The 25,348-nt window shown below is 48.2% G+C and overlaps 2 protein-coding genes across 2 annotated transcripts in view; one reads left to right on the top strand and one right to left on the bottom strand.

Moving 5' to 3' along the window:
- Positions 1 to 8,924, top strand: part of CCNJL (cyclin J like) — a 64,109-nt gene extending 55,185 nt beyond the window's left edge. The window contains 4 exon segments of the mRNA XM_005897510.3: positions 3,379 to 3,681; positions 5,198 to 5,357; positions 6,815 to 7,113; positions 7,116 to 8,924. Coding sequence (XP_005897572.2) covers positions 3,379 to 3,681; positions 5,198 to 5,357; positions 6,815 to 7,113; positions 7,116 to 7,231 — 878 coding nt within the window. The 3' untranslated portion in view covers positions 7,232 to 8,924.
- A 365-nt stretch (positions 8,925 to 9,289) lies between these two features.
- On the bottom strand, positions 9,290 to 23,126 carry FABP6 (fatty acid binding protein 6). The gene is made up of 4 exons (XM_005897511.3): positions 21,153 to 23,126; positions 19,810 to 19,985; positions 17,984 to 18,073; positions 9,290 to 15,336 (listed from the first exon to the last, which is right to left on the bottom strand). The coding sequence occupies exons 1-4, from the start codon at positions 21,358 to 21,360 to the stop codon at positions 15,283 to 15,285; spliced, it is 528 nt and encodes a 175-aa protein (XP_005897573.2). The 5' UTR covers positions 21,361 to 23,126; the 3' UTR covers positions 9,290 to 15,282.
- Between the last annotated feature and the right edge of the window lie 2,222 nt (positions 23,127 to 25,348).

The following is a 25,348-nucleotide window of genomic DNA, read 5'->3' as shown; positions in this document are numbered from 1 at the left end:
GCCTTTCTGTGCATGTGTAGTGTCTCTATCCAAAAAAGTGGGGAGCAGAAATTCCTTAATCCTTTATTCCAGCAGGGTTTTGCCCCTCATTGTCCTTGCCATGACTATTACCTTGACTGTTGCCATAACTATTACCTTAAGGTGTTTACGAGAGGCAAAGACTGGCTGCTTACCCTGTTTCTGTTGTTACTTCCATTTTGGAGGGCAAATAGGAGGCTGTTTGTAAATGCCTTAACTGGAGCCCACCTATCTCTTATCTCAGGAAATGCAAACAGGAGACTGGTTAGAAGTGTCCAGTCTGAAGCCTACTTCTTCCTGCCCCAAGAAATGCAAATAGGAAGCTAGTTGTAAATGTCTAACCTGGAGCCTGTTTATCTCTGGACTCGGTTATTCTTTTTAAAAAAATTTTTTAAATTATTTAATTTTATTTATGACTGCGCTGGGTCTTCATTGCTGCGTGAGAGCTTTCTCTAGTTGTGATGCAAGGGCTTCTCACTGTGGTGGCTTCTCTTGTTGCAAAGCATGGGCTCTAGGGTGGTTAGGCTTCAGTATTGTGGTGTATGGGCTTAGTGGCCTCTGAGCATCTTAGTTTCTAGACCAGGGATCAAACCCATGTCCTCTGCACTGGCAGGCAGATTCTTAACCACTGGACCACCAGGGAAGTCCCTGTAGTCATTGTTTCTTGAGTACTTTCCGAGCTATGTGACAGATCTGTCTGTGGGGTTTCACATCTTTTTGTCACTGTGCACTGATATGAGTGTATTCCAGTTATCTGTTCCTGCAAAACAACCCCAAAACTTAGTGATTTAAAACAACAGCAATGTGCACTGCACAGTGGTTCTGTGTTGGTTTCACTTTGGCTCATTCATACAGTTGCTGGAGGATCCACTGGCCTGGAAGGTCGAGAGTGGCCTCATTCACATTTTTGAGACGCAGTGCTGGATGTTGCCTGGGCACGTCTATTCTCATCCTTGTGGCTTCTTTGACTCCAGGAGGCTAAATGTGCTTCCTTACATGGAGGTCTGGGAATGACACTCCAGGTAGGGCCAAGTTGAATCTGTAAGGCCTCTCTTGACATTCCTGGTAGTCAAGTGGTTAAGAATCCACTTTGCAATGCAGGGGATGTGGGTTCGATCCCTGGTTGGGGAACCTGTTAGGTTTTCCCCTCACTTGACTTTATCATTGTTTACTACTAGTAAAAGCAGCATTGCCAAATAATCCCTAATTTTCCACTAAAAATAATAATGATGTTAAGCTTCTCAAAAGTTTTAGGTTAAACCTATTGTTGTTAGATTAATTTTTAATGTGTTTGTTGTTTTTCTTTATCTGGAATGTGGCAGTAGCTTTTTTACTTTTAACCCTCTTTAATCCTTACTCAATTCAGTGACTTAAGGTTTGAGAGCTAAACACTGGGGTTTTTGGGTAACAGACTGACAGTTTTGTTGTTTGCAATAAATTATAATTGGCATTGTACATAGGAAGGATATGGCTACCTTTTGTTAAATCTGCACTTTCTAAATATCAAAAAAAAAGGGAAATGGAGTATAAATCAATATACATACTTTGGAGTAACTAAGACTGCAAGCAACAGCTAGAGAGTCCACGTGCTGCAATGAAAGGTCTGCCGTGGTACAATGAAGACCTCGTGTGCCACAACTAAGACTCAACACAGCCAAAATAAAATAATAATTTTTTTAAAAGTTGTAAGGCCTCTTAAAGCATTGTCTTGGAAGTTACATGACACCATGTTTTCCAGTTTCACTGAGATGCATTTGGCATAATGTATTGATCTAAGATGTACAACATACTGGTTTGATGTATGCATATATTGTGAAATCACAATTAGTTAACATTCATAATCATAATTCATAAGGTCCATCCATGTTGTCCCAAATGGCAGGATTTTCTCCTTTTCATGGCTGAATAATATCCCTTTAAGCTCCAGGAAATAGTGAAGGACAGGGCAGCCTGGCGTGCTGCAGTCCGTGGGGTCGCAAAGAGTCAGACGTGACAACAACAAATATGTTATCGTTCAGTTGCTCAGTCGTGTCCGACTCTTTGCGACCCCATGGACTGCAGCACGCCAGGCTGCCCTGTCCTTCACCATCTCCCAGAGCTTGCTCAAACTCATGTCCATTGAGTTGATGATGCCATCCAACCATCCTCTGTTCCCCCCTCTTTTCCTGCCTTCAGTCTTTCTTGGCATCAGGGTCTTTTCCAGTGAGTCAGCTCTTCACATCAGACAGCCAAATATTGGAGTTTCAGCTTCAGCATCAGTCCTTCCAGTGAATACTCAGGGTTGATTTCTCTTAGGATTGACTGGTTTGATCTCCTTGAAGTCCAAGGGACTCTCAAGTGTCTTCTCCAGCACAACAGTTTGAAAGCATCAATTCTTTGGCACTCAGCCTTCTTTATGACCCAATTCTCACATCCGTACATGACTGCTGGAAAAATCATAGCTTTGACTATACAGACCTTTGTGGGCAAAGTGATGTCTCTCCTTTTCAATATGCTGTCTAGGTTTATCATAGCTTTCCTTCCATGGAGCAAGTATCTTTTAAATTCATGGCTGCAGTCACCATTCATAGTAATTTTGGAGCCCAAGAAAATAAAGTCTGTCACTGTTTCCACTTTTCCCCCTTCTATTTGCCATGAAATGATGGGACCCATTGTGTATAAATAACTATTTTCTTTATTCATTATCTGTCAGTGGACACTTAGGCTTTCTTGGCTCTTGTGAATTATGCTGCAGTGAACATGGGGTTTAGATACCTCTTCGAGATAAAATGCCCCTTTGGCTTTCATCCCTTTTCTGTCTTTTACTACTTATAGATCTTCCCTGGGCTCACCTCCCAAGAAAACTGTTTTAAGGGAATCCAAACTCAGAAACCTTGACAGAGTTAAAGCTCAATATTGAGGATACTGGGGAGCCACTGAAGAGCTCTTCCATATCTGCAGGGACAGACCAGATTTACAAGGTCACCGTGGCTATGGCCCCCTGACCAGTCCTGATGTTGAGTTAGTACAGACCAGACAGGAGGGCCCAGGCCCTTGCTGCTATTGCTAACTGCTGTTGAACATCTTTGTGATCCACGCGCTGGTCTGTACATTGGTGTGTGTTATCTCATTGAATCTAACAAAAGCTTTAGGAGGTATAAGTTCCATTTTACATAGGAGAGAACTGAGGCACAGAGAGGATGAGACATGTGTCCATGATCACACAGCTGGAAGTGATGGTGTGGGGATTCGAGGTCAAATGTGACAGATCTGTAATATGTGCCTTTGGGCTTACTTTTCTCCTTGCCAGCACCATCTGGGTACTATACAGAGGGCCTTTCCAGCAAGTGCTGTCTCACGTAATCTCTGCTTCTCCCTTAGGTAAGTTCGAGGATCGGGAAGACCACGTCCCCAAGCTGGAGCAGATAAACAGCACCAGGATCCTGAGCAGCCAAAACTTCTCCCTCACCAGGAAGGAGCTGCTGAGTACAGAGCTGCTGCTGCTAGAGGCCTTTGGCTGGAACCTCTGCCTGCCTACGCCCGCCCACTTCCTCGACTACTACCTCTTAGCCTCCGTCAGCCAGAAGGACCACCACTGCCACAGCTGGCCCACCACCTGCCCCCGCAAGACCAAAGAGTGCCTCAAGGAGTATGCCCACTACTTCCTAGAGGTCACGCTGCAAGGTGGGGCCAGTGTCAAGGCCTGTCCACCCTTCCCCGCCCACATGGGGGCCAGGGTCAGGGGCCAGTGCACCCACATCACCAGATCACCCCATTTTGCAGGGATAGGCAGAGAAAGATTTGCAGGGGTAAGCAGAGACGGGGTGAGTTAGCAATAATGTGTAAAGGAGGAGTAGCTTGTATGCAGGCAGCCTGTAGTCTGTCTATTTACCGATCACCTACCTGGTAGTGTTTAACTCACTTGGAACACTGCCAATCATCTAAGTAGCCCAGAGTCACAGGTAGGTCATTCTGAAAGAGTATCATACAGGTAGGATGGGAGAGAGGGTTTTGTTTCCATCTGCTTTAGCAATACACTTTTACCATTTGGAGACTTTTGCTTAAAGTGTCTTAAGATCTGGGTATTAAGATCTAGGTGTTAGGCACAACACTAGGTCAGAAATACTGTTGATTTAACCACCTTATAACCCACTCCAGGCCAAAAGGGTTATGAGTAACAATATCAACAATTGTGATATTAAGCAGTAAGTGAACACTTACTGTACACCAGGCAGTGCTCTGCATGTCTTGTTTCATTTGAACCTCACAGCAACTTCACATGAAGATCATTTATGCTGCTCTCATTTTACAAATCAGTTTCCTTAATTGATACTCAAGATGTGAAGTAACTTATCCTAAGGTTATTGCTAGGATTTGAAGCTGGGGAGTCTGACTCTTGACTGTGCTTATAACCGTACCACCCTGCCTAATTCATACTTTAAGAGGCAAATGTTGAAATCATTGAAAGTCATGAACAGTTTAAGACAGGAAAGTAATATGCGGATAACCAGCTATTCTTCCTGAGAATTGTGGAAATTTGAGCAGCTTGCGTTTGCACATATTAGTACCAGCTTTGCCAGGTTGCCAGATATCTTAGTAGGACATTAAGAGTTCTCATATTATTTCAGTGTTTACTTGTACCAAAACATCACACTGTACATCATAAATATATAGTATTTGTCAGCTGTTTGTCAATAAATCTGGGGTGGGGTGAGGAGAAGATTATCCAGTAAATTTATGAATATCAAATTCTTATGGACATTCATTTGTTGGTTCGTTCTTCAGTAGATTTTCAGTGAGTTCCTGCTGTGCGCCAGGCTTCGTTACTAAATAGCCTTTAGTCAGCACCCCAAACAGAAGTCTTAGAAATGGTGTGTGTTCACCACTGTCTTTCAAAGGAAGGACAGATGTTTAGTGTTTCTCCTTGTAGCATCAGCAAGTCCCTTGCAGCCCCTGGAAGCCAGGGATGTATTTTGACAATCGCTGCTCTAGGCTGACATCAGAAATCCCAGACCGAGAGCTGAGGTGTTTTAAGAATGAAAATTCATGCTATTTTAATTTTTCATGTAGACCCTCTGCACTGCATGTATGGTGAACAACCTTGGACCTAATCATTTGTCTCCCGGTTCCCAGGGAGCACAAGGCAGAGCTCCAAGGCCAGGCTTCTGATGGTGACTCTCTCTCTGTGATTCTCTTTCAGATCACATTTTCTATAAATTCCAGCCTTCCGTGGTGGCCGCAGCCTGCGTTGGGGCCTCTAGGATTTGCCTTCAGCTTTCTCCCTATTGGACCAGAGACCTGCAGAGGATCTCAAACTACTCCCTGGAACATCTCAGCACGTGCATCGAAATCCTGCTGGTGTAAGCTCCTCTCCTGATCCTTTCGTGTTTCTGAAATAGCCAAGTTCCGCTTGCTCATAAGGCCCACCTCAGGTGACTTCCCGCAGTTTGAGGCTTTTGGTGTCCTGGTGGCTCACAGAAAGTGAACCACCGTGACTCCTGATAGAATTCAGATTTGGGGAGTTGGTCCTTCCTGTTTTGGGTAGCTTTGGGTTTGCAATTGTCAGGTCAAGAGTGCAGGAGAAGAGGGGCTCACTGCACATTTTTCTGAGTGTCTGGGCTCTTTGACCCAGTGTATCAGTCAGTCTTCTTGGGTGATCACATGGAGAGACCCTCATTATGAGCTGCTTTTCTCAGACGTGGTCACAAAGTGAACTCTTAGCCTGCTCAGCCCAGAGTGGCTTCACTTAAGAGACCATAGCCTAGGAATCTTGTGGAGGAAATGTTCAGTGTTTCAGAGAGGATGCTTAAAGACACAGCACCCTAAAACTGATATTGGAGGCCAAAGAGTAGTGACTGCAGGGAGGAGGACAGAGAGGACAGAAAGCTCTCACCTGGCTGCACTTGGTCTCTCTTGCATCCAGCGGCTGGCAGCATCTCTTGCGTGCTGGTCCCACTCACTTCGGGACCACGCCTCTGAAGAGCCATCTCTCACCCTCCTGGTACAGCTGCCTTTGTCTCAATCCTCTGAAATCAGTCATGCTCCCTAGCCCTGATTTTAAAATCTCTGCCTTTTGAAAGCTGGAGAATATGGTCTGACCTGAATGAGGACAAGTGTCCCAGATACTTAGCCACCAGCCCTGCCTCTTCCACAAGGCTCTGGGGTAGCCCCCTGCTGAGACCTGCTACAGCTTCACTTGTTCCTTTCTTAGCAAAGCCTCTAATTGTTTTCCCAAAACAAATTTATTATGGGAAGCTTTTTTTTTTTTTTGAGATGGAAAAAAACCTGTTCTATCCTGCTTTTCAGATGGAGACAGTTAGTCCCCTGGGGGCACCCTGTTTGAAATCTGCTAAGTCTCATAACTCCGTCTCAGCCGAGGATGGAGCTGACCAAAAGTGTCTTGAAGGCAGAAGGGATGCTCACCTAAGCACCAGGGGGCAGTTCCTATGCCCTGTGTGGGGATGCAGTGATGAGCAAAAGCAGACGGGCCCTCCCTCGCGAAGCTTAAACTCCACAGTAGGGGACACATAGGGACACGTAGTGACCTGAAACTTACCGTCTGCAGTGTTGACCGCCAAGTGGGGGCAGTGCAGAGGGTCTGCATGAACAGCTAGGTTAGTCTTGAGGGTTGCCGGGCTTTTGTGGGAAGCAGATCCAAACTGAGATCTGGAGCCTGGGTTTAGTCGGAGATCAGCTGAGGCAGTGAGCACAAGCCAGGAGAGGCCAGCAGCACATGGGTCGCATCCCACTCAGCAAGGCAGGTGACTGGCACTGCGGCCTCTGGCCTCCCAAGTCTCACCCAGTCCTTTCCTTTCAGAGCTTATGACAACGTCCTCAAGGATGCCGTTGCTGTCAAGAGCCAGGCCTTGGCAATGGTGCCCGGCTCACCCACCCAGGTGCTGTTCCAGCCACCCGCCTACCCGGGCCTCAGCCAGCCGTCAGCGACGGCGCTGGCCCAATTCCAGAACCCCGTGCAGGACCTGTGCTTGGCCTATCGGGACTCGCTGCAAGCCCACCACCGCTCGGGGACCCTGCTCTCAGGGGGCACCAGCTCATCCCTCCACGCCCTGTACCCCACCCTCCAGCCCCTGGACGTGTGTCCTGTGCCGCTGCCCGTCCCTTCAGCATGCAGATGGCGATTGCAACCGAGCCCAGGCACTGCCTCGCCGCCACCTATGGGAGCAGTTACTTCAGTGGGGGTCATGCATTCCCCGCAGGCTGTTTTGATAGATAGGGCACCTTTAGCCACACAGGGAGGCCTTGGAGACCCGGGCAGAGGAAGAAGATGCTGACCAGGGGAGCCTAGCCCAGCAAGACACCTGGGAGGGGCCATCCCCACAGAGAGCCTCAGGGCCCTTGAACAGAGCGGGTCTGTGGTCTTTTTAAATAAAACTGACCCGGAGCAAAACAGGCAATGACATACCTCACCCGAGAGCATTCCTCTAGAAAAATGTCTTCCACTTGTGGCTAGGGTGCAGGAGGGTGGCTCGGTGGCCACCCTCTGGAGAGGGGCCCAGCGGGTCGAGGAAGACTTGGGAAGAGGCCAGGAGGCTGCAGACTGGATGCAGACCTACAGTCCACGAGCACCTCCATGTTTTAGCATCGAAGACACCTTTATTCTTTGCTGATGGCAGCTACACCATTGGAAAGGGCGTGGCCTGACGTGCTCTCAGGAACCCCAGTAGGTGCCATCTGGCTCCATCCGCAGGGGCCTGGGTGTGCGTCTGCCTCCCGAGACACAGTGAGCAGCTGTCTTGATTTATTGCGGAGCCTAAAACCTTCTCCGGCCTTTTAGATATTTCACGTGTTGCTGCTTCCCGAAGTGACCTAGCTTTCTGTTCAGTAAGATGTCTTGTTTACATGCTATATCAGGGATTTTGTGATACTTGAAAATTCCTTAGGAGAAAAACATTGGTGATTGCTACACTGCCTGTCCCATGCGTGGGCCGTAGGTTTTAACCCCGCTTGGGATGGACCCCTGGTTAACCACAGAGCTCCCTTTTGCAAAAGTGTATGGTTGGGGAGAACCACTTTCCAAGCTCTCGGTTCCAGAAGATGCCGCATCTTGGATGCTCTGTTCATCTGTAGAAGTTCGATAACCACCCAGAGAAAAAAGACTGTTGAAAAGTAGACAAAGATTTAACACCAGCAACCCCCACCTCCCTCCCTCCACCACATGCTTCTAGTGCATGAGGTTTAACCCAGCCTTGGCCTTGCATTTGGCTCAGAGCAAAGGATCATAATGTGGAATGTACGCCTGACGCCAGCTGGATTTGGGGGCATGTGGGGTCTGTGACACCACTGACAGCCAGCGATGGGTTGGATCAAAAGCCAGTATTTGGGTCTCTGCAGTGAGAGGGCTCTCAGGAAGACTCTTGGAACCATGTGCAATATGTTTTTATTCTGACTCACGGCTTGTGCTCAGTGTATTTTATTTTTTGGTTGGTTTGGGGTCAGTGGTCACATTGTTCATCCCCCGGGACCAGGAGGTGCAAAGAACCATGGAAGCGTATTTTGGTTTGTTTCTTAAAGAAGAACCCATTTTAGTTTTCTTGACTTGGTTGCCAGTCTAGGAGACTGGCAGAGAGACTGCGGGAAGTCAGATCCGAAGGTGGTTTTCGGAGCTGATGGGAGCCTCAGCACGGAAGCTGAGTGAAAGAAGAGCCTGGACGCCGGCACGGAGGGGTCACGTTGTCACACTAGCATAGGAAAGTGCACGTTCGTTTGTTTTCTCTTTTTCCTTGCCAGCCTCCTTCTATTTATGTGCAACTGGTTTGGATTCCGAGTTATTGTGTTTGTCTTTTCTGGGTCTGGCCGTTTGTGAGGGTCTTCCCCCAAATAGAGCCTCACAGCCAGCCCAGCCCAGAGAAAGAGTGGTCCTGCAATAAATACATCACCTGTTTGTGGCCTCTCTGGGTTCTCTTCCTGGCCTTCTCTCCGCTAGCCCTCTCTTCTCTCTTCCTCGTCAGCCCCAGGGATCCACACTGGTACCCAGAGGTTGTCAGGGACAAGTGGGTGACTGCACGATGAGCTCCTGCCCTCTGAGCTGGAGCTACGCCTCCCTGGGGCCTGGGCTGGGCTGCAAGAGTCAGCCCAGCACCACCACCAAATTAGGCAGGGCTCTCCAGAAAAACAGAGCTAATTGAGAGTGATTTATTCTAAGAGAATTGGCCAAACATTGTGAATGCTTGCATTAGGATCAGAGCTAAGGTTCCACTTCCTCATGCCCTCTAGGTTCAAAATTCATCTCTCCAAAAGCCATCTGTTCTGTCATCTGAACACTCCTCTCTACTAACCCCTTAATCAGTGATTCTCAGCAGGGCTCATTTTTGCCCTCCAGGGGATTTTGGCAACGTCTGGAGATATTTTTGGTGGTCACAGTTGGGAGAGGGGCATGGTTGGCATTTAGCAGGTAGAATCCAGGATGCTGTTAAACACCCTGCAGCGCACAGGACGGTCCCCACAGTGAAAAACAGCCTGGCCCAAAACGACAACGGTGCCGTGGTTGAAAAACCTCAAGCCCCGGAACACCTTCCAGTGAGGTCTCTATCACCCCCCAGGTCCCTTTCATTACCCCTTTCATTTCCATCGTAGCTGTTAAATCACCTGGAATCATCTTGTCCGTTTACTGAGTTTGATGGCTGTGCCCTAAACCACCTCCAGCCCATAGAATGTATAGATACTTGTAGATAGTAGTGCTCATCACCCAACTGGCGTTTATTATTTGCTGCGTAAAGCACTGTGCTAAGGAATTCGTTCATATTATTTCCTATAATCCTACTAATAAGCCTCCAAAGTAGGAACTATTACCAGCTGTTATCTTACAGACCAGAAAAAGGGCACAGAGGGGTTCTTTGCCTAAGGTCAGGTGAAGGAAGGAGCCATAATTCAAACTCAGGCAGCCAGGAGCTGCCCTGCCACCCTGAGATGCCTCAGGGGTTTTGGATGAGTACAAGGCTCCCACCGGCCATCCCGCTCACCTGCTGGAAGAGACATAACAGAGTAATGGATATGGGTTTGTACAAGGGTTGCCAGGCATTCGTGCTCCTGATTGACAGGGTCCCAAGGGGCTCTTAGAGCATGCTCAGTAGCAGACAGAAATGGTTTTGCACAGCTGCCGCAGGCTAATATGATTTACAGCTCCCATCTGCCTGCCTCCAACAGGCTCTGACCTAGGAGGGGATCCCCCAGCCTCATCTGTGAAGGTGAAGATCTGAGATCCTGCTTGGGGCATTCCTCAAGCATCCCCTGGGAGGGACCGTACCTCTGGGCTGGCTCTGGCAATAGCTGGCACTGAGTTCCAGTGAAAGACTCTTAGCAGCCTTATTAATCTCATTCTCTGTTCCTCAGTGAAGCCGCTTGTGGCAAATTTCAGCAGAAAGGCCATAGCCTTTAGGAGTGTCAAATCCAAAGGCCCATCAGGACCAGGCAGGTAACATAGGGAGTAGATCAGCTGGATGACTGAGACAGTGTGAGATGGTGGGGACTATTGAAGCCTGTGTTCCCCTGTAAGGGATACGGCTAGCTTCTGTTCAGCACTAACTGACTACAGCCTTTCAGGGATGTAAGCTGTATGTTGCCACAACTTCAGGTTTTCAGAGAATCTGGAAGTCTACACTTACTATGATATGCTATGCTAAGTCACTTCAGTCGTGTCCGACTCTGTACAACCTCATAGACAGCAGCCCACCAGGCTCCCCCGTCCCTGGAATTCTCCAGGCAAGAACACTGGAGTAGGTTGCCATTTCCTTCTCCAATGCAGGAAAGTGAAAGTCAAGTTGCTTAGTCATGTCCAACTCTTAGCGACCCCATGGATTACAGCCTAACAGGCTCCTCCGTCCATGGGATTTTCCAAGCAAGAGTACTGGAGTGGGGTGCCATTGCCTTCTCCGTCACTTTCTAGGACGTCTAATTGTTTGTAATTTTAAAAACTACCAAAAAAATTGTAATGCAATAGAAGACCAATGAAACACATTGTCGGTTAGGGAGATTCTTAGCCTGGAAACTTGCAACTTCTGGTATGCAGACAAGAGCGTGGACCTAAGAGGTGGAAGATCTGAGTTTGCCTGCCTTTAGCTAGGTGACCTTGAGAAGAGCTTCCTCTCGCCTCTGAACTTCTGTCTCGTCATCTATAAAGGTGGGAACGTTGTCAGGCTGGACTGCATTTTAGATTTATGATAAGAAAGCATGGAATATATGGAATCATTATCCAACAGTGCGTCCTTTGAGGACTCAAAAGTGGACCACTCCTTTCTGAGGGGTGGTACTCAGATGAGCCCCAGAGCTTCACCTCCCTCCAGCCCAGCTCTGACTTTTAAGGGAGAGGAACTTAAGTGGTCAGCCTTCTGCTGGCCCATCTCCAACAAGTGTTTCAGGTTCTGCCTTTGCCAGAGCCACAGCAGACAGCATATACTAGAAGTCAGAACTTCTGCTACCCCCTGGCTGTGTAGACATGGGCAGGTCAGTCCCCTTTTCTGGGTCTGTTTTTTCATCTGCAAAATGGGAGAATTGGACTGGAATGGTTTGCAAGGTCACACCTGGCTGGACAGCACTTCGGAAGAATTACAGCTGTCTGGTCTTCATACCTAAAGTGTCCCATTCAGTAGGTCTGCGTTTGGGCCTGGGCTGCCCTTTTAATATGGCCCCAAGGAAATGTGTGTGCATATCTGGATTTGGTGTCCTTGTTCTAGAAGCTCTGACCCACTGTATGCCCATTCCACCAGTCAAACCACCCATAACGATCCTGTTCAGTGAGCATTTTCTGTGTTCCAGGCCCTGTACATGACAATTTCCTCATGCTCTCTTACCCCCTGCTCCTCTTTTGTCCTCTCAACATCATGCCCTAGCATTATTTACTATCACAATTTTCCAGATGATACTGAGGTTCAGAGAGGCCCAAGGTCTCACACCACGTGGCCTCTGAGTTGCCCCCCCAACCCCCAGAGAACACATCCAACCCACCCCAAGGCCCAATCACTCCGGATTTCACTGGTCAACCACCTGTCCCGCCTCCAGCATACATGCACACCTAGGGGTCCCTGGGACCACAGGTGCGCGGTGGAGCGCCACCTAGTGGTGGTCTTTAAGGATACTTTGGAAGCTCCTGTTAACACCAAGGTGGAAGGGAAGTGATGGATAGCGACGATTCCCAAGCGTCAGGGTAAAGGGGCACCTTGGACCGTGCAGCAGAATGGTGATGCGCGTCTAACTCTCCAGAGGCCACTGGCATGGATTTTTACCCTTGAAACGCCTCTACAACCCAAGAAGGGAAGGCCTTATTAGCTGTTTTACACATGGACAAGACAAGACCCTGAGAAGCACTGCAGCACGCCCACATGTCTTACACGAGAGTGGAGGGGGCACTCCTAGCACTTCCATCACACTGGCTTGAGAACGATGGTGCTGATGATGGAGGTGATGGTGGTCCTAGTCGCAGTGGCTAGTTAATTCATAGCATGACAACTCTTATTAGGTAAGTGCAGTTTTTATCCCCACCGACAGTTGAGGAATCTGAGGCTCAGAGAAATGGATGAACTTACCCCAAGGTGACACAGCTTCTAGGTGGCAGAAGAGATTTGAACCCTGGCAATGTGACCCTGGCAGTGTTAAGCGTCAGAGCTCTTAACCTCTGTCCGTTCTGGTTAAGGAAACTTCTTTCCCAAGATGCAGGTAAAATGGATACCTCACCCCATCTCACCTTACTCCACTTACTCCCATAAACTGGAATTAAAAACTGAAGCCTCCATCAGCCGGTGATGCCCAGCCCCACATTTCTCTCAAGAGACTTGCTCAGCTATGTGACCTTAGATAAATCTCTTCATCTCTCTGAGCCTTGGTTTTCATATCTGAAATACAGAATTTAGTTGAGCTCTGAGGTTCTTCTGTTCTCTGAGTCTGTGACTCTGTAACACTGGCTGCAGTGTTTGAATTTGTTCTTGAGTCCGTTGCCAAAGCAAAAACAGTCTCTCTCCTCCCAGCTCTTCCTTTCTTTTCTACTCTTTCTCTTATCCCTTCTCTCTCTCTCAGTTTTCCACCTAGTTGTATTTAACTCTGTTATTTAGAGACTTATTATCCAAGCTCATTATGAGTAATTATTCAGTCTGAACAGAAAACAGGAACACTGCTAGTTTAATTTAATGCTTATCTAGTTCACTTAATTAGCAATAAGTCTTGGCAAAATGCTGGAATTCACAGGGTCCTAACTTGGTGGGTGGGTAGGGGAGGCTGAGTGCTGTTCTTGGAAAGAAACAAGTTTCAGGGCACGATGTGGGAGGAGGCAAGGACTGCACTGCCAGTGAGCTGGGCTGTGCCATCTGTCCAGGCTGAGGCAGGCTCCTGAGAGTGGAAGACTAGATTACACAGGCTGCCAGTACCTGAGGTCAGGTAGCATAGCACTTATTAAGCACCTGTTGTATGCCAGACTCTCTAGTAACCACTAATCTGTTTCTGTATCTATGAGTTTGTTTTATTTTGAAACCATGTGGACCACCAGAAAAGTCTTTCTCCCTCTGACTTATTTAATATAGTACCTTCAGGCTTTAGGGCTTCCCTTGTGGCTCAGCTGGTAAAGAATCTACCTGCAATGCGGGAAACCTGGGTTGGGAAGATCCCCTGGAAAAGGGAAGGGCTACCCACTCCAGTGTTCTGGCCTGGAGAATTCCATGGACTGGATAGTCCATGGGGTCACAAAGAGTGGGACACGACTGAGCCACTTCCACTTCACTTCAGACTCCATCCATGTTGTTGCAAATGGCAGGATTTAATTCTTTTTTATGGCTGAATAGTATTCGTGTGTGTGTGTGTGTGTGTGAGAAACATCTTTATCCATTCATCCACTGATGGACACTTAGATAATTCAATTCTTAAAGAGGGTGCGTTCTTCTCTTGTCATGGAGTCCTGCAGGCATTTTAATGAGGGAAGGAGAGAGTTTCCTGTTTGGTGCTACTGGCTATTGTGCGGCTCTTTCCCTTTTCACAAAGGGAGGCCTAAGGCTCACAGCTTTGACAACAGAATCCAGCTCAAAGTCAATATTGTTCAGCTTTGACTTTTTAAAATAGTTTTAATCTATTTATGGAAAATGATGATGGCTTTCCATGTATGAAAGTGATATAAAGTTTCCTTTGTAGTAAAAACAAGTGAATTGTATGGAGCAAAGTATGGGTAAAAAGAAGTCAGGGTGAAGCACTTTTCACCCTGACTTGTGGGTAGTCCACTGATGAAGACTCCACACTTGCACTGCAGGGGGCACAGGTTTGACCCCCAGAGCTAAAGATCCTGTGTGCAGTGTGGCATAGCCAATTAAAAAACAAAAGAGAGAAGAACTCAGGGTGGTACCGAGGAAAGAAGAATGAAAAAATCCCATTCAAGGTTAGGGATGATCTGTCCAAGGGACAGGCAGACCCCCGTCCTCCTCTCCCATGCCCCGAACAGACACCGCGATCAGGCAGGGACACTTGCTCAGGCCAGGTGCGGCCTTGGCATCTTCCCTGATGCAGGGATCCAGGCACCTACCGGGGGCTCAGAGTGACCTTTCTGATCACCTTTCCCATCCCACTGCAGCCTCTCCCAAGTTTCTCCCTGGCCCCCCATCCAAGCCCGCTAGTTCAATCCATGACGTTTCAGTTCCTGCCTGGTACACACATAACCCCTTTGTCATCTCATAGACTCCCATTTCTCCTCAGTTCCTCATTGGTCCTCCTGGCCCTCTCATACCAGTGGGTAAGCTGAGGCCCAGAGGAAGGACTCCGCAGTGAATAAGCAGAGACTGCAGCCACGCTGAAGCACCACTCCTGGCTGCCGCGTCCATCCCAGTGTCTGCGCAGCCTTGGCGCCCAGCAGCGGTGAGTCCTGCCCCTGCTTCTGATGCACTTTCTTGTGGCTCATCTGAGAGTCAGTGTGTCACCCTCCCAGGGGACATGTGTCTCGAGAAAGAGTGATATCTCCACCCTGAGTGTGGATGGCAGGTAGGGGCAGGGACCACAGAGATGTGCCCACCACACCTCTCGAGCACCGCTTGTGCCCTCTCTCTGGGGCCAGGGGTCTTACGTCCATACGTGTCCACACCCCAAGTCTCTCTGGTGACATGGGACCCACAGGGACCTCAGGGCCAAGGTGTGGCCTGCACAGCCATCTGCAGGGGTTTCCCATCTCCACTAGCCAGAACTGCCCCAAGACACTAGAGAACAAAGAGAGGTTCTGGAACGAGCAGAAAGTCTTGTTATACCAGTTTTATTGATATGGCTTTACAGCCCCCCGCAGAGCCCTACCGGCCAACTCAGGCCAGCTCAGGCCACCTTCTTGCTCACGCGCTCGTAGATCACGCCTCCAAAGGTGGAGACCTGGAAGAAACAGCGGGAACAGAGGGAGTCACTGCAGGGAGCCCAAGGTGACCATGGGGCCTAGGGAAGGTAGACTGGCCTCTAGTCCCAGCCCTGATGGGATGTGGCACCGTTTCTCTGGGCCTCTGGTTCCCAGTTTGCTGCAAGGCTCACTCTGTTTACTTTTATGTGGCCAAAGTGTTAACATGTTGGCACGATGTGGCTTTCCTTGGGATAAACTTCAACTCGTCCATCCATTTCATTTCACCCATGCCAGTCACATTCCCCCCAGTACTGAGCTTGTCCCATTGTACAGATGAGAAAGCTAAATGTTAGAGAAGTCAATCACCCCTCTGAGGAAGGCCACACTCACCCTCTACACCATTTAGCATTTATGGGGCCCCTGTGCTCAGTGATGGTGAGATACAGTCTCTGCCCTTGGGAAGTATAAGGTTTTGTAGAAGAGGCTGAAAAGAGGATGCTGTTCAGGAGAGGCCCGCTGTGTGCAGCACCCTGGGCTCAAGGCCAAGACACGCTGTCATCGGATGTGCTTATAGCATCAGTTGGTCCTGATGCCCAGCAGAGGAGAGCTGCTTTCTTGTGGGAGGGGATGGGTGGCAAATGGAATTTTGTGGAAGCAGTTTTGCCTAAGGGCAGCAGTAAAGTGATGTGTGATTTTCATATGGGGTGGATGGAGGATGGAGTGGAGGGGGAGGCCAGGGCTCTGCCTAGAGGAGAAGTGATGAGAGAAGGGGTGCTGGTGGTGGGTGGAGGTAGGAAGAGGGATGCTCACAAAATGCATCCCTGTGGGTGGAGAAGGAGGAGGGTGTCCAGAATAATTCTGAGTCTCCAGAGATGGGAGGAAATATGCAACCAAGACCACTTCTCTCTGGTACCTAGTCTGTCCATGTGCATATGTGTGTGTGCATTCTTGTGCGTGTGTGTGTGTGATGGCCATGAACTCTGGGCACTGCTCCCACTGTACAGACTCCATGGTCAGGTGCCCCCAGGAATTAGGAAACATTTGTTTCTTTTGGGAAGATGAGTTCTCCTATCGGGCACAAATGTGCTTCATTCTGCCCTGGGTTCTCCTTGTACCCCTCACAGGCTCTGCCCTGGGTTCTTCCTGCACCTCTCCCAGGCTGGGGAGCCTTGCCTCTGGGAGTCAGTGTCCTCTAGCTTTCATCAGATTCTCCAGGAGGTCAATTTCCATCCAGAAAAAAACGCTCGTGCCTGTGCTTAGTTGCTCAGTCGTGTCTGACTCTTTGCAACTCCATGGACTATAGCCCGAGTGGCTCCTTTGTCCATGGGATTCTCCAGGCAAGAATACTGGAGTGGATTGCCATTTCCTTTTCTCAGGGGATCTTCCCAACTCAGGGATCAAACCCTCATCTGCTCCATTGGCAGGAGGATTCTTTACTGCTGAGCCATTGGAGAAGCCTATGCCATATATATATGTGTATGTATATGTGGGTATACATATATGTACACAGATATATCTTAAAACACTATAGTTTTTTTTTTTAACTAAAATGAAGGGAAGGAAAGAAGACCCATGGCCTGGGAAGAGCAGGCAGAGTTTAGAAATCAGCCAATTTCATCTGCCTCCCCCACAGACTAGCTGTGTGGCCTTGGGCAAGTTGCCTATGTCTCTGAGCCTCTACGGCTTCTCTGTAAAATGGGAGTAATGTGAGGGCATTGAGGCTCTGGAGCCATGTGCTGCTTTTCTCTAGACTGGACTTGGGTGAGGAACACAAGGAAACGGGGAAGAGATTGCAAGATAGAGAGGAATGAGGGTGGCAGACCCTGCCTCCCTCAGCATGTCCTCCTGGAGAGGCTTGGGGAGGACAGCCCAGACCTCCCCTGGGGGTACTCTAGCCCAAGACATAGGCTCACGAGGGGGAAATGACCGACATGTAGAAGCATCTTCCTTTTTCTCGTCACCTCACATCCATTTCCTTCACCTAGGGAAACTCTGGAGCCCCTGGGGAAAGAGTTGAATGGGGGATGGAGCACCTCCAACCTGTGTTTACTAAGAGCCCACCTGCCAATGCAGGAGACACAGGAGACGAGGGCTCAATCCTTGGGTCAGGATGATCCCCTGGAGGAGGAAACGGCCTGTGGGAGGGGTCAGTCCACAGGTGTGTGAGTTGGTCCCACCAACATTTTTTTAGAAATCTTTTAATTAGTTGCCAATATTGGCTAGTCTGGAAATTTCACTTGAAGTGCCAATTTCCAGCTTCTCTTGCAACACCAGAAGATAGAGCATTCAGGGCCTGAAGTCCCTCATGGAAGTGGGGGAGTGGCAGCTATGCTTGGGCCCACCAGGACTCCCTGCTTCATTTATACTCTGGGAAGTCCAGACTTGTGCCCCTGAGGTGGCTGAGTTCGGGCACTGGAGTCTGGCGCCTAACACCAAATTCCTGCTCTGTCAAAAAAGCTCTGTGCCCTCTGGCCAATCTCTTAGTCAGCCCGTGCCTCAGTCTCCTCACTTGCAAAATGGGGAAAAAAACCCTTACCTAACAGCATGATTGTGAAGATCAGATGAAGTCATGTGCATCCAGCGATCAGCACAGAGCCCATGCCTGTGAAGCCAGCTCCCCAGAGGCCTGCCTCTCAGGGCAGAAGACCATCCTCTATATTATGTGGGAACCAGCAGGACACTTACCTCCACCAGCTTGCCATCCACAATCTCTACGGTGTGGTGGTAGTTGGCAGAGTCCACCACCACTTTCCCACCCTCCATCTTCACAGTGACCTGAAAGAGAAGCAAAAGGCAGCCTGAGTTGCAGAGCCCCCACAAATGCAGACCAGCCCTCGGGGGTGAATGGACCTGCCTCCAGCCCCAGCAGTCCCCCTCTAGGAAGTAATTTGTCCTATAGACACGTGATGCTACAGTCCATGGGATCGCAAGGAGTTGGGCACAACTGAGCAACGGAACAACATCAACAACAAAGACATGTGATTGCATATATCCAAAGATACAGATAATCTGTGCAAGCCACTGGACCTTCCTGTGCCTCGGTTTTCTCATCTCAATAATGGGGGTAGTACTGGTACCTACTCCATGGGGTTACTGTGAAGATTAAGTGATTTACTGTCATATATGTGGGCTTCCCAGGTAGTTCAGTGAAGAAGCGAAGAATCTGCCTGCCAATTCAGAAGGGGAGGGTGCGATCCTGAGGTCAGGAAGATTCCCTAGAAGAGTCAGACGTGACTGAGCAGTCACACATGATATCATGATATATGTAAAGTGCTTAGAGCAGTGCCTGGCTCCCTGCTAAGCACTCCTTGTTAGCTGCAGACTCTGTTATGATCATCGTTATTAAGTGATGCTGATGTCATCCGAGAGTGTTGATTGCAGCATTGTTTGTAACAGTGAACAACCTAAATATTCAACTTATGTTATCCTCCAGTCAATAGCCTAAATATCTATTAATGAGGGAATGGTGACTAGCATTTCCGTACTGTTGGACACAATACCACCATTAAGAAAAGACTAAGGCAACTCAATATGTGCTGACAAGGAAAGATACCATGAGAAGTTGTTAAATTTTTAAAATACCCAAGTGGCAGAATATCAATATTATGACTGCTTATCCCCACCCTGGCAATCTGAGGAGCGGAATACTTTCTTGGTCAGGGTTGGGGGCTACAGAGGGGACCTGGGATGGGTGGAAGACCTGAGGGGCCATTCTGGGTAGGAAGGGGATAAACAGCCAACTTTCACTTCTTTGCTACCCATGATTGCAGTTTCGAACCCAGATGAGTCTAGTTCTAGGGCCTGGGCAAGATTAATCTCTAGGTCACACTACAGGCAGCATAAAAATGTGGTTATGCTCTCTGGAACCAGACTGCCTGGGTGTGCAGGCCCAGCCTCGCTGTGGGATCTAGGCAACTATTTAATCACATGACTCAGCCCAACTCCCCCATCTGTAAAGTGGGGCAGTAGTTATAGCAACCTCACGGGCTTACCTGCATTAAGATATGGGACAGATCCAGCTAGTGTTGGGGATATATGTGTGAAGGATTCGGCAGATGGGAACAATTTTTATCATCATTATTGTGTCCATTATTGACGTATCATTAAAAACCAAGAATGGCTAAGTTGCCAAGTAACTCAAGCTCTTAATGCTGTAGACTAGACTTGAGAAGAAGGGCATCCCCGGTGGTGCTAGTGGTAAAGAACCCACCTGCCAATGTAGGAGACACAGGAGACCTGGATTTGATCCCTTGGTCAGGAAGATCCCCTGGAGGAGGGCATTGCAACCCACTCCAGTGTTCTTGCCTGGAGAACCCCATGGACAGAGGAGCCTGGCAGTCTACAGTCCATAGGGTCACAAAAGAGTTGGATGCGACTGAAGCGACTTAGCACTCACACACAGACTCAAGAAGAAGCCTCAGCTTAGGGAGCAGCCCCAGGGGACATGGTGGGGACCAAGAAGTCAGCCAGAGGCCTGGGGAAGGAGGGCGGGGTAGCCAGCAGGCTCTCACCTTGAACTTCTTGTTTCCCACGGTCTCCATCTCAGTCTCCTTGCCAATGGTGAAATTGTTGGAAATGGAGTGGCCCCCAGGGTAGTGCTGGGACCAGGTGAAGTTCTGCCCGTCCTGCTGTATCTCCGAGATGACCTTGAAGTTGCGGCCCTTTTCAATCCTGTCGCTGGAGAGCCCTGGGCCCAGGGACAAGCAGAGTGGCCGTGTAAGAGCTGCCTACAACCTGTGGCTTTGGGCACGAGCTTGCTTCCCCCATGGCAGGTTAGTGTGACAGTCAAGAGCACAAGCCCCAGTTCTGTCATGAGCCATGTGGCCTGGGCAAGTTACTATCTCTCCAAGGCTCAGGGTTTTCATCTGCAAACTGGGGATAATAAGGCCCATTTCTCAGGACTGTTGCAGGGGTTAAATGACAGTGATTGTGTCTGGTAAAACTGCCGGCATGAAGTTGACAATAATAGCTGCTCTTCTTAACTATACTAGAAATTTACTACTGTACTACTAGAAACTAGTATAGTAAAAAGTAGTATGCTAGAAATTTCCCACGCTCACAAAGTCCTAAAATGAATGAGACCTGCAAGACTGTCTTCTAATGCTCTTGTTTTACAGATACGGATTCCTGCAACTAGACTGTTGTAGGTGAAGCCAGGTCACTGTTCCTTCAGGGCCAGTCCCAGTACTTGACTCACAAGGGCTCTTTCCTCCCCATGGCCCCAGACCCTGCTCTTGGGGCCCCTTTCCTACCTGGACCCAAGTAGGGCCCAGGTCCCCTGCGGCTGTCCTCTGAATCTAGACAGCTGCACTGCCTCACACTTGGCTGACACACCAAGATTTCTGCAGGATTGTCAAGTCCACTGTCTCTCTGGTTCCTCTCAACCAGTGTTACAAATCGAGCAGTCAGAAGAGTGGGGTGTTTGATCTCCACCCATGGTGCCTAGCACTGTAAGAGGCCCTTGTTTGCTGAATGATGGAGTGAACGAGTAGCTTGTCAACCCTGGTCTCTGTGTTCCCACCCCTTTGTCACCTCTCCCCAGGCAGCATGTGGTGACATCACTCATCTCATCCTGGGCTCCGGGGGGGTCTCATGACCTCTGGCACTGATGCATGACCGTGGGCAGTTCTTGCTGAAATGCCCCATCGGTAACATTAGGTTGGCCCATGCATACAGCAAGCATTCAATAAATGTTTGAGTGAATAAACCAATCAACTCTCCATCTCACCCATTACTAGCTTTGTGACCTTGCACTAGTCACTCGACTTCTCTGAGCCTCGTGGATTTTGGGTTCCCTGTGCAGAGCTGGCTGTGACACCCAACCCCAGGAAGGTGCTCTCAGGAGCTCACTTACCCAGGCGCTTCATGAACTCATCATAGTTCTTCTCACTCTCAGTCTCGTACTTGCCAGTGAAGGCCATGCTGCCGAAGAGCTGGAGCCTCTGGAGCAAAGGATGAGAAGGAAGAGCTGTGGTGCTGAGGGGCCTGGTGCCTCCGCTTATAAACCCTCCTGGATGCTGAGGCTCAGCCCCAAAGTCACCCCACTTCTCCTTCCCACCCATGAAGAGGAAGCACTTGCAATTTTATGATGTGGGCAGGACGTGGAGGAGCAAAAACCCCGAGGTTATTCACCCTGGGGACTTGCTGGCTGGAATCCCATTGCCACTGGCAAGGCTAGGGATGGCTCTGCTGCAGGGTTTGAGTGATCATCCATCTCTGCCCAGCCCTCCTCCATCCAGCCATCCATGTCCTCCATCCATGCTCCCAGCATCCCTCCTTTACTCAGTCACCCCTGCATTCACTGACCGGAGTGTGTCAGGTAGCTCAGTGTGGGGCCAGCACTGAGGAAACAGTGAGACATACCCGCTTCCCCAGAGAGCTTCCAGTCTGGTGCAGTGACAGAACACACCTGCAGAGAATCCTCGTGCACACAGGATGGGGTGTGTTCTGAGACGCCCAGATCTGGGGAAGAAGCAGTGGGGTCCCGCTGGCTGGTGCAGCTTTGCATAGCAAGTGGCGTTTAATACAGGTCTTGAACGAATTTGGATGTTTAGAAAAGTGGTAAGGTTGGAAGAGGCAGATAACATTTTAAGTTGAGATCAATGTGATGAAGGTGGGTACGGCCACCAAGAAAGGAAACAATGAGTTTGTCTGTAGCAAAGAACACTTGCAGAAGCACAGGCATGAGATAGGTGTAGATGGTGTGATCATCTGCACCCATGGAGTGTAGCCCATGAGCCAGGGAGCCAATTGGAGGAGGCAGTGCCAGTTGCCCTAGAGACCAGCTATGTGCCAGGCATGGGCTGGGAGTGTGGCAAATTTCAGTCTGTTCCAGCTAAGCAACTGAGAGGGCCAGGCGTCCGGCCCCAACTTCCTGTCCCTGTTCTTCTGTGGTTGTGCTGGATCTCCATTGTAAGGCACAGCTTCTCTAGTTGTGGCACACAGGTTTAGTTGCCCCACAGCATGCAGGATCTTAGTTCCCCAACCAGGGATCAAACCCATGTCCCCTGCATTGGAAGGCAGATACTTAACCACTGGACCACCAGGGAAGTCCCCTTGTCTCAGTTCTGACTCTGACACCACTTCACACTCAAGGACTCCATCCCCTTGTGATAACTCCTGCCCTGCCTGTCTCATGGGACTGCTCTCTGGATCAAATAGATTGGCCATGCAAAGTATGAAGCACTTACAAAGGCTTTCATGTTTATTATTATTAAGGAAAGTTTTGCATCTGTCTCCTTTTTTAAAGTCCCTTAGAATCCCCATCATCTATATGCAAAGCAGAATTCACCACAGTTGCTAACCTCAGACCTGGGACTGAGTGGTTTCTGAACTGATGAAACCAGTTTTGCCACATTCTGCAAATCTACAATTTTCAATTTTAGAATTCCTTACCCCAGCCAAGGGTCTTATTTTAACAACAACAACAACAACAACAACAACAACATCAACACATACCCATAGTGTCTCCCCTCCACCCTATTTTGGATTTTCTGATGCTAAATTATATATATTAAAATTTCATAATTCAGAGCAAGTGACAGTTCTGGCAGAGATGTCCTTGATAACAGTTGGTATCTGTCCTCTCAGACTTTTAAGTGAATACCTATACTTTCTTCTGCAAATAAGATTATATTGTTCTGTCATGTATTCTTTATGTAATGATGTAAGTACATGTGTGAATCATTACATAAAGGTATACCACATTCTATGGTATGTATATTTCACAATTTATATAACTATTGCTGGGCCTTTAGGTTGTTCCCAATCTTTTTCTGTTATAAATAACTCTGAGACAAAATTCTCATTCACTCCCCTTGGTGTACATGTCGGCTTATTTTACTAAGATTATTTGCTAAAGATGAATTCCTAGACATGCAATTCCTAGAACAAAGGGATTTTGTACCTAAAGTTATATATAAACTTAGATGTAAGTTAAAAACTGTATCTATACTAGAACAGTTTACACTCCTATCTAGAGCATATGAGGATTTCCCTTCATTGATCCATTTCCCCTTATCCCCAAATGCCGCAACGAAGGATATTGAACGCTGCAACCAAGACCTGGCACAGCCAGGTGTATATATATTTAATGGCAGCTTTATAGAAACATGGGGCTGTGTTTACAAAGCAGTGCTGAGCAAAGAAAAAGAGAATGGAATATTGCATTTACATGGTGCCTGTGGCTATTATAGGGCTTCCCAGGTGGCTCAATGGTAAAGAATCCAACTGCCAATGCAGGACCCAGGAGATGCATTGGCGACATAACAATGACAGTAATAGCTAACACCTACTGAGTGTTTACCATCCATTGGGCGTGATGCTAAGTGTTCTACATGGATTCTCTCATTTAATCTTCCAAACAACTCTATGAAGTAAATACCATTACTGTCCCCATTTTTTCAAGGACGAAACCAGGAAACCAAGGTTCAGAGAAGTTAAGTATCCCACTCCGAGTCACAGAGTCCCTGTGTGTAGTTCGTATTTACTACCAAGACAATTTTCAGCATCATTTAAAGACATTTCCAAAAACCTTCCATAATCCCATTACTTTTTCTTTCTCTTATCTCTTTGGCTCCTCTCTCTCCTCTCTCATCCTTGCTTTCTTTCTCACTGACTCTAATTATAACAGATATATAATAGCCATAGTCACCATGTAAATGCAATATTCCATTCTCTTTTTCTTTGCTCAGTATTGGTTTGTAAATACAGTCCCATGTTTCTGTAAAACTGCCATTTATATATCGATATAGGTTTGGCTGTGCTGGGTCTTGGTTGCAGCATTCAGAATCTTTAGTGGTGGCGTGAGGGATATGGTTCACTGAGCAGAGATCAAACCTGGGCATAGAGTCTTAGCTGCTGAACCGCCAGGGAGGTCACAGAGCTGCCATGTTTATTGTTAGAAACGGCTGCATAATGTTTGCTGTTGGAATTTTAGGGGGTGCCCAGGTTACCCCTTTAAATGTGAGGCCACAGTGAGCTTGTTTACGTGTATTTTCTTGCATTAAAGGATTACAAAGTTATGGGATCTGGAACATTCTTACAACTCTTAATATGTGTTGCCACATTGGGACTGAATTGGGTTAGCCCCTGATTGCTCAGTTGCTGATATCTAAAGACACTGTTTTCCCTTGCCTTTTCCCCCACCTAGCAGTATATCATAGACATTAATGGATCTTATTTCTTCATGGAAACTGAAACTACCCCATTCACTATTTAAAGGGACTTTCCAAACGGAGAAATCCACTGGTCTAGTTACTTTTCACTTGCATGCATTGGAGAAGGAAATGGCAACCCACTCCAGTGTTCTTGCCTGGAGAATCCCAGGGATGGCAGAGCCTGGTGGGCTACCATCTATGGGGTAGCACAGAGTCAGACATGACTGAAGTGACTTAGCAGCAGCAGGCGTAGGAAGCCAATAAGAGCATTTGCCGTCTCCCAGGAAAGCTTGGAGGAAAGTAATTCCACAGTAGTATTTGGGATGTAGGTTAGATGTAAGATGGTTAAGCTAGAGAGGTTTAGGGGATGGGATATAGTCTCCTCAAATCCCCTGGGGTCTCTAGGAAGTATGCCCTTTTACCTTTGTGCCTTGACCCACCTGAAATGACTGCTCACCTTTCACCTGTCTTTCCAAATTTGAATTGTCCTCCCAACTCCACCTTCCCCAGGGAGCCTTCTTCTATTACTCCAACCTATAGATAAATCAGTTACAGGAATCTGCCTGGTGTGTACCAGCTGCTTGTAATGGCTCATGGGGAAACCTGGGCTTTAGAGTCACAATATTAACCGAGACTTCAGACAGAGTCTTTATTCATTCAGAAAACACTATCTGAGTACCTACTGTGCACTAGACCCTGGAACTACCAAGGACCTGTCCTCAAGTCTTGTGAGAGACCCAGCCTAGTAAACAGGCAGTTGCCACGTGGTGTGATAAATGAGATAAAGGCTGTTACATCGGAGTATTTTGAAAAACAGAGGCATCACTCTTGTCACCTCTTAAGGGTCAGGGAAGGCTGGTGTGAGGAAAATTGGCAAATAAACCAGTAGTAA

The sequence above is a fragment of the Bos mutus genome, chromosome 7, assembly GCF_027580195.1.
Source record: "Bos mutus isolate GX-2022 chromosome 7, NWIPB_WYAK_1.1, whole genome shotgun sequence".
NCBI classification, from domain to species: Eukaryota; Metazoa; Chordata; class Mammalia; order Artiodactyla; family Bovidae; genus Bos; species Bos mutus.
The sequence above is the reverse complement of the archived record's forward strand: the minus strand, read 5'-3'. Positions and strand labels throughout refer to the sequence as shown.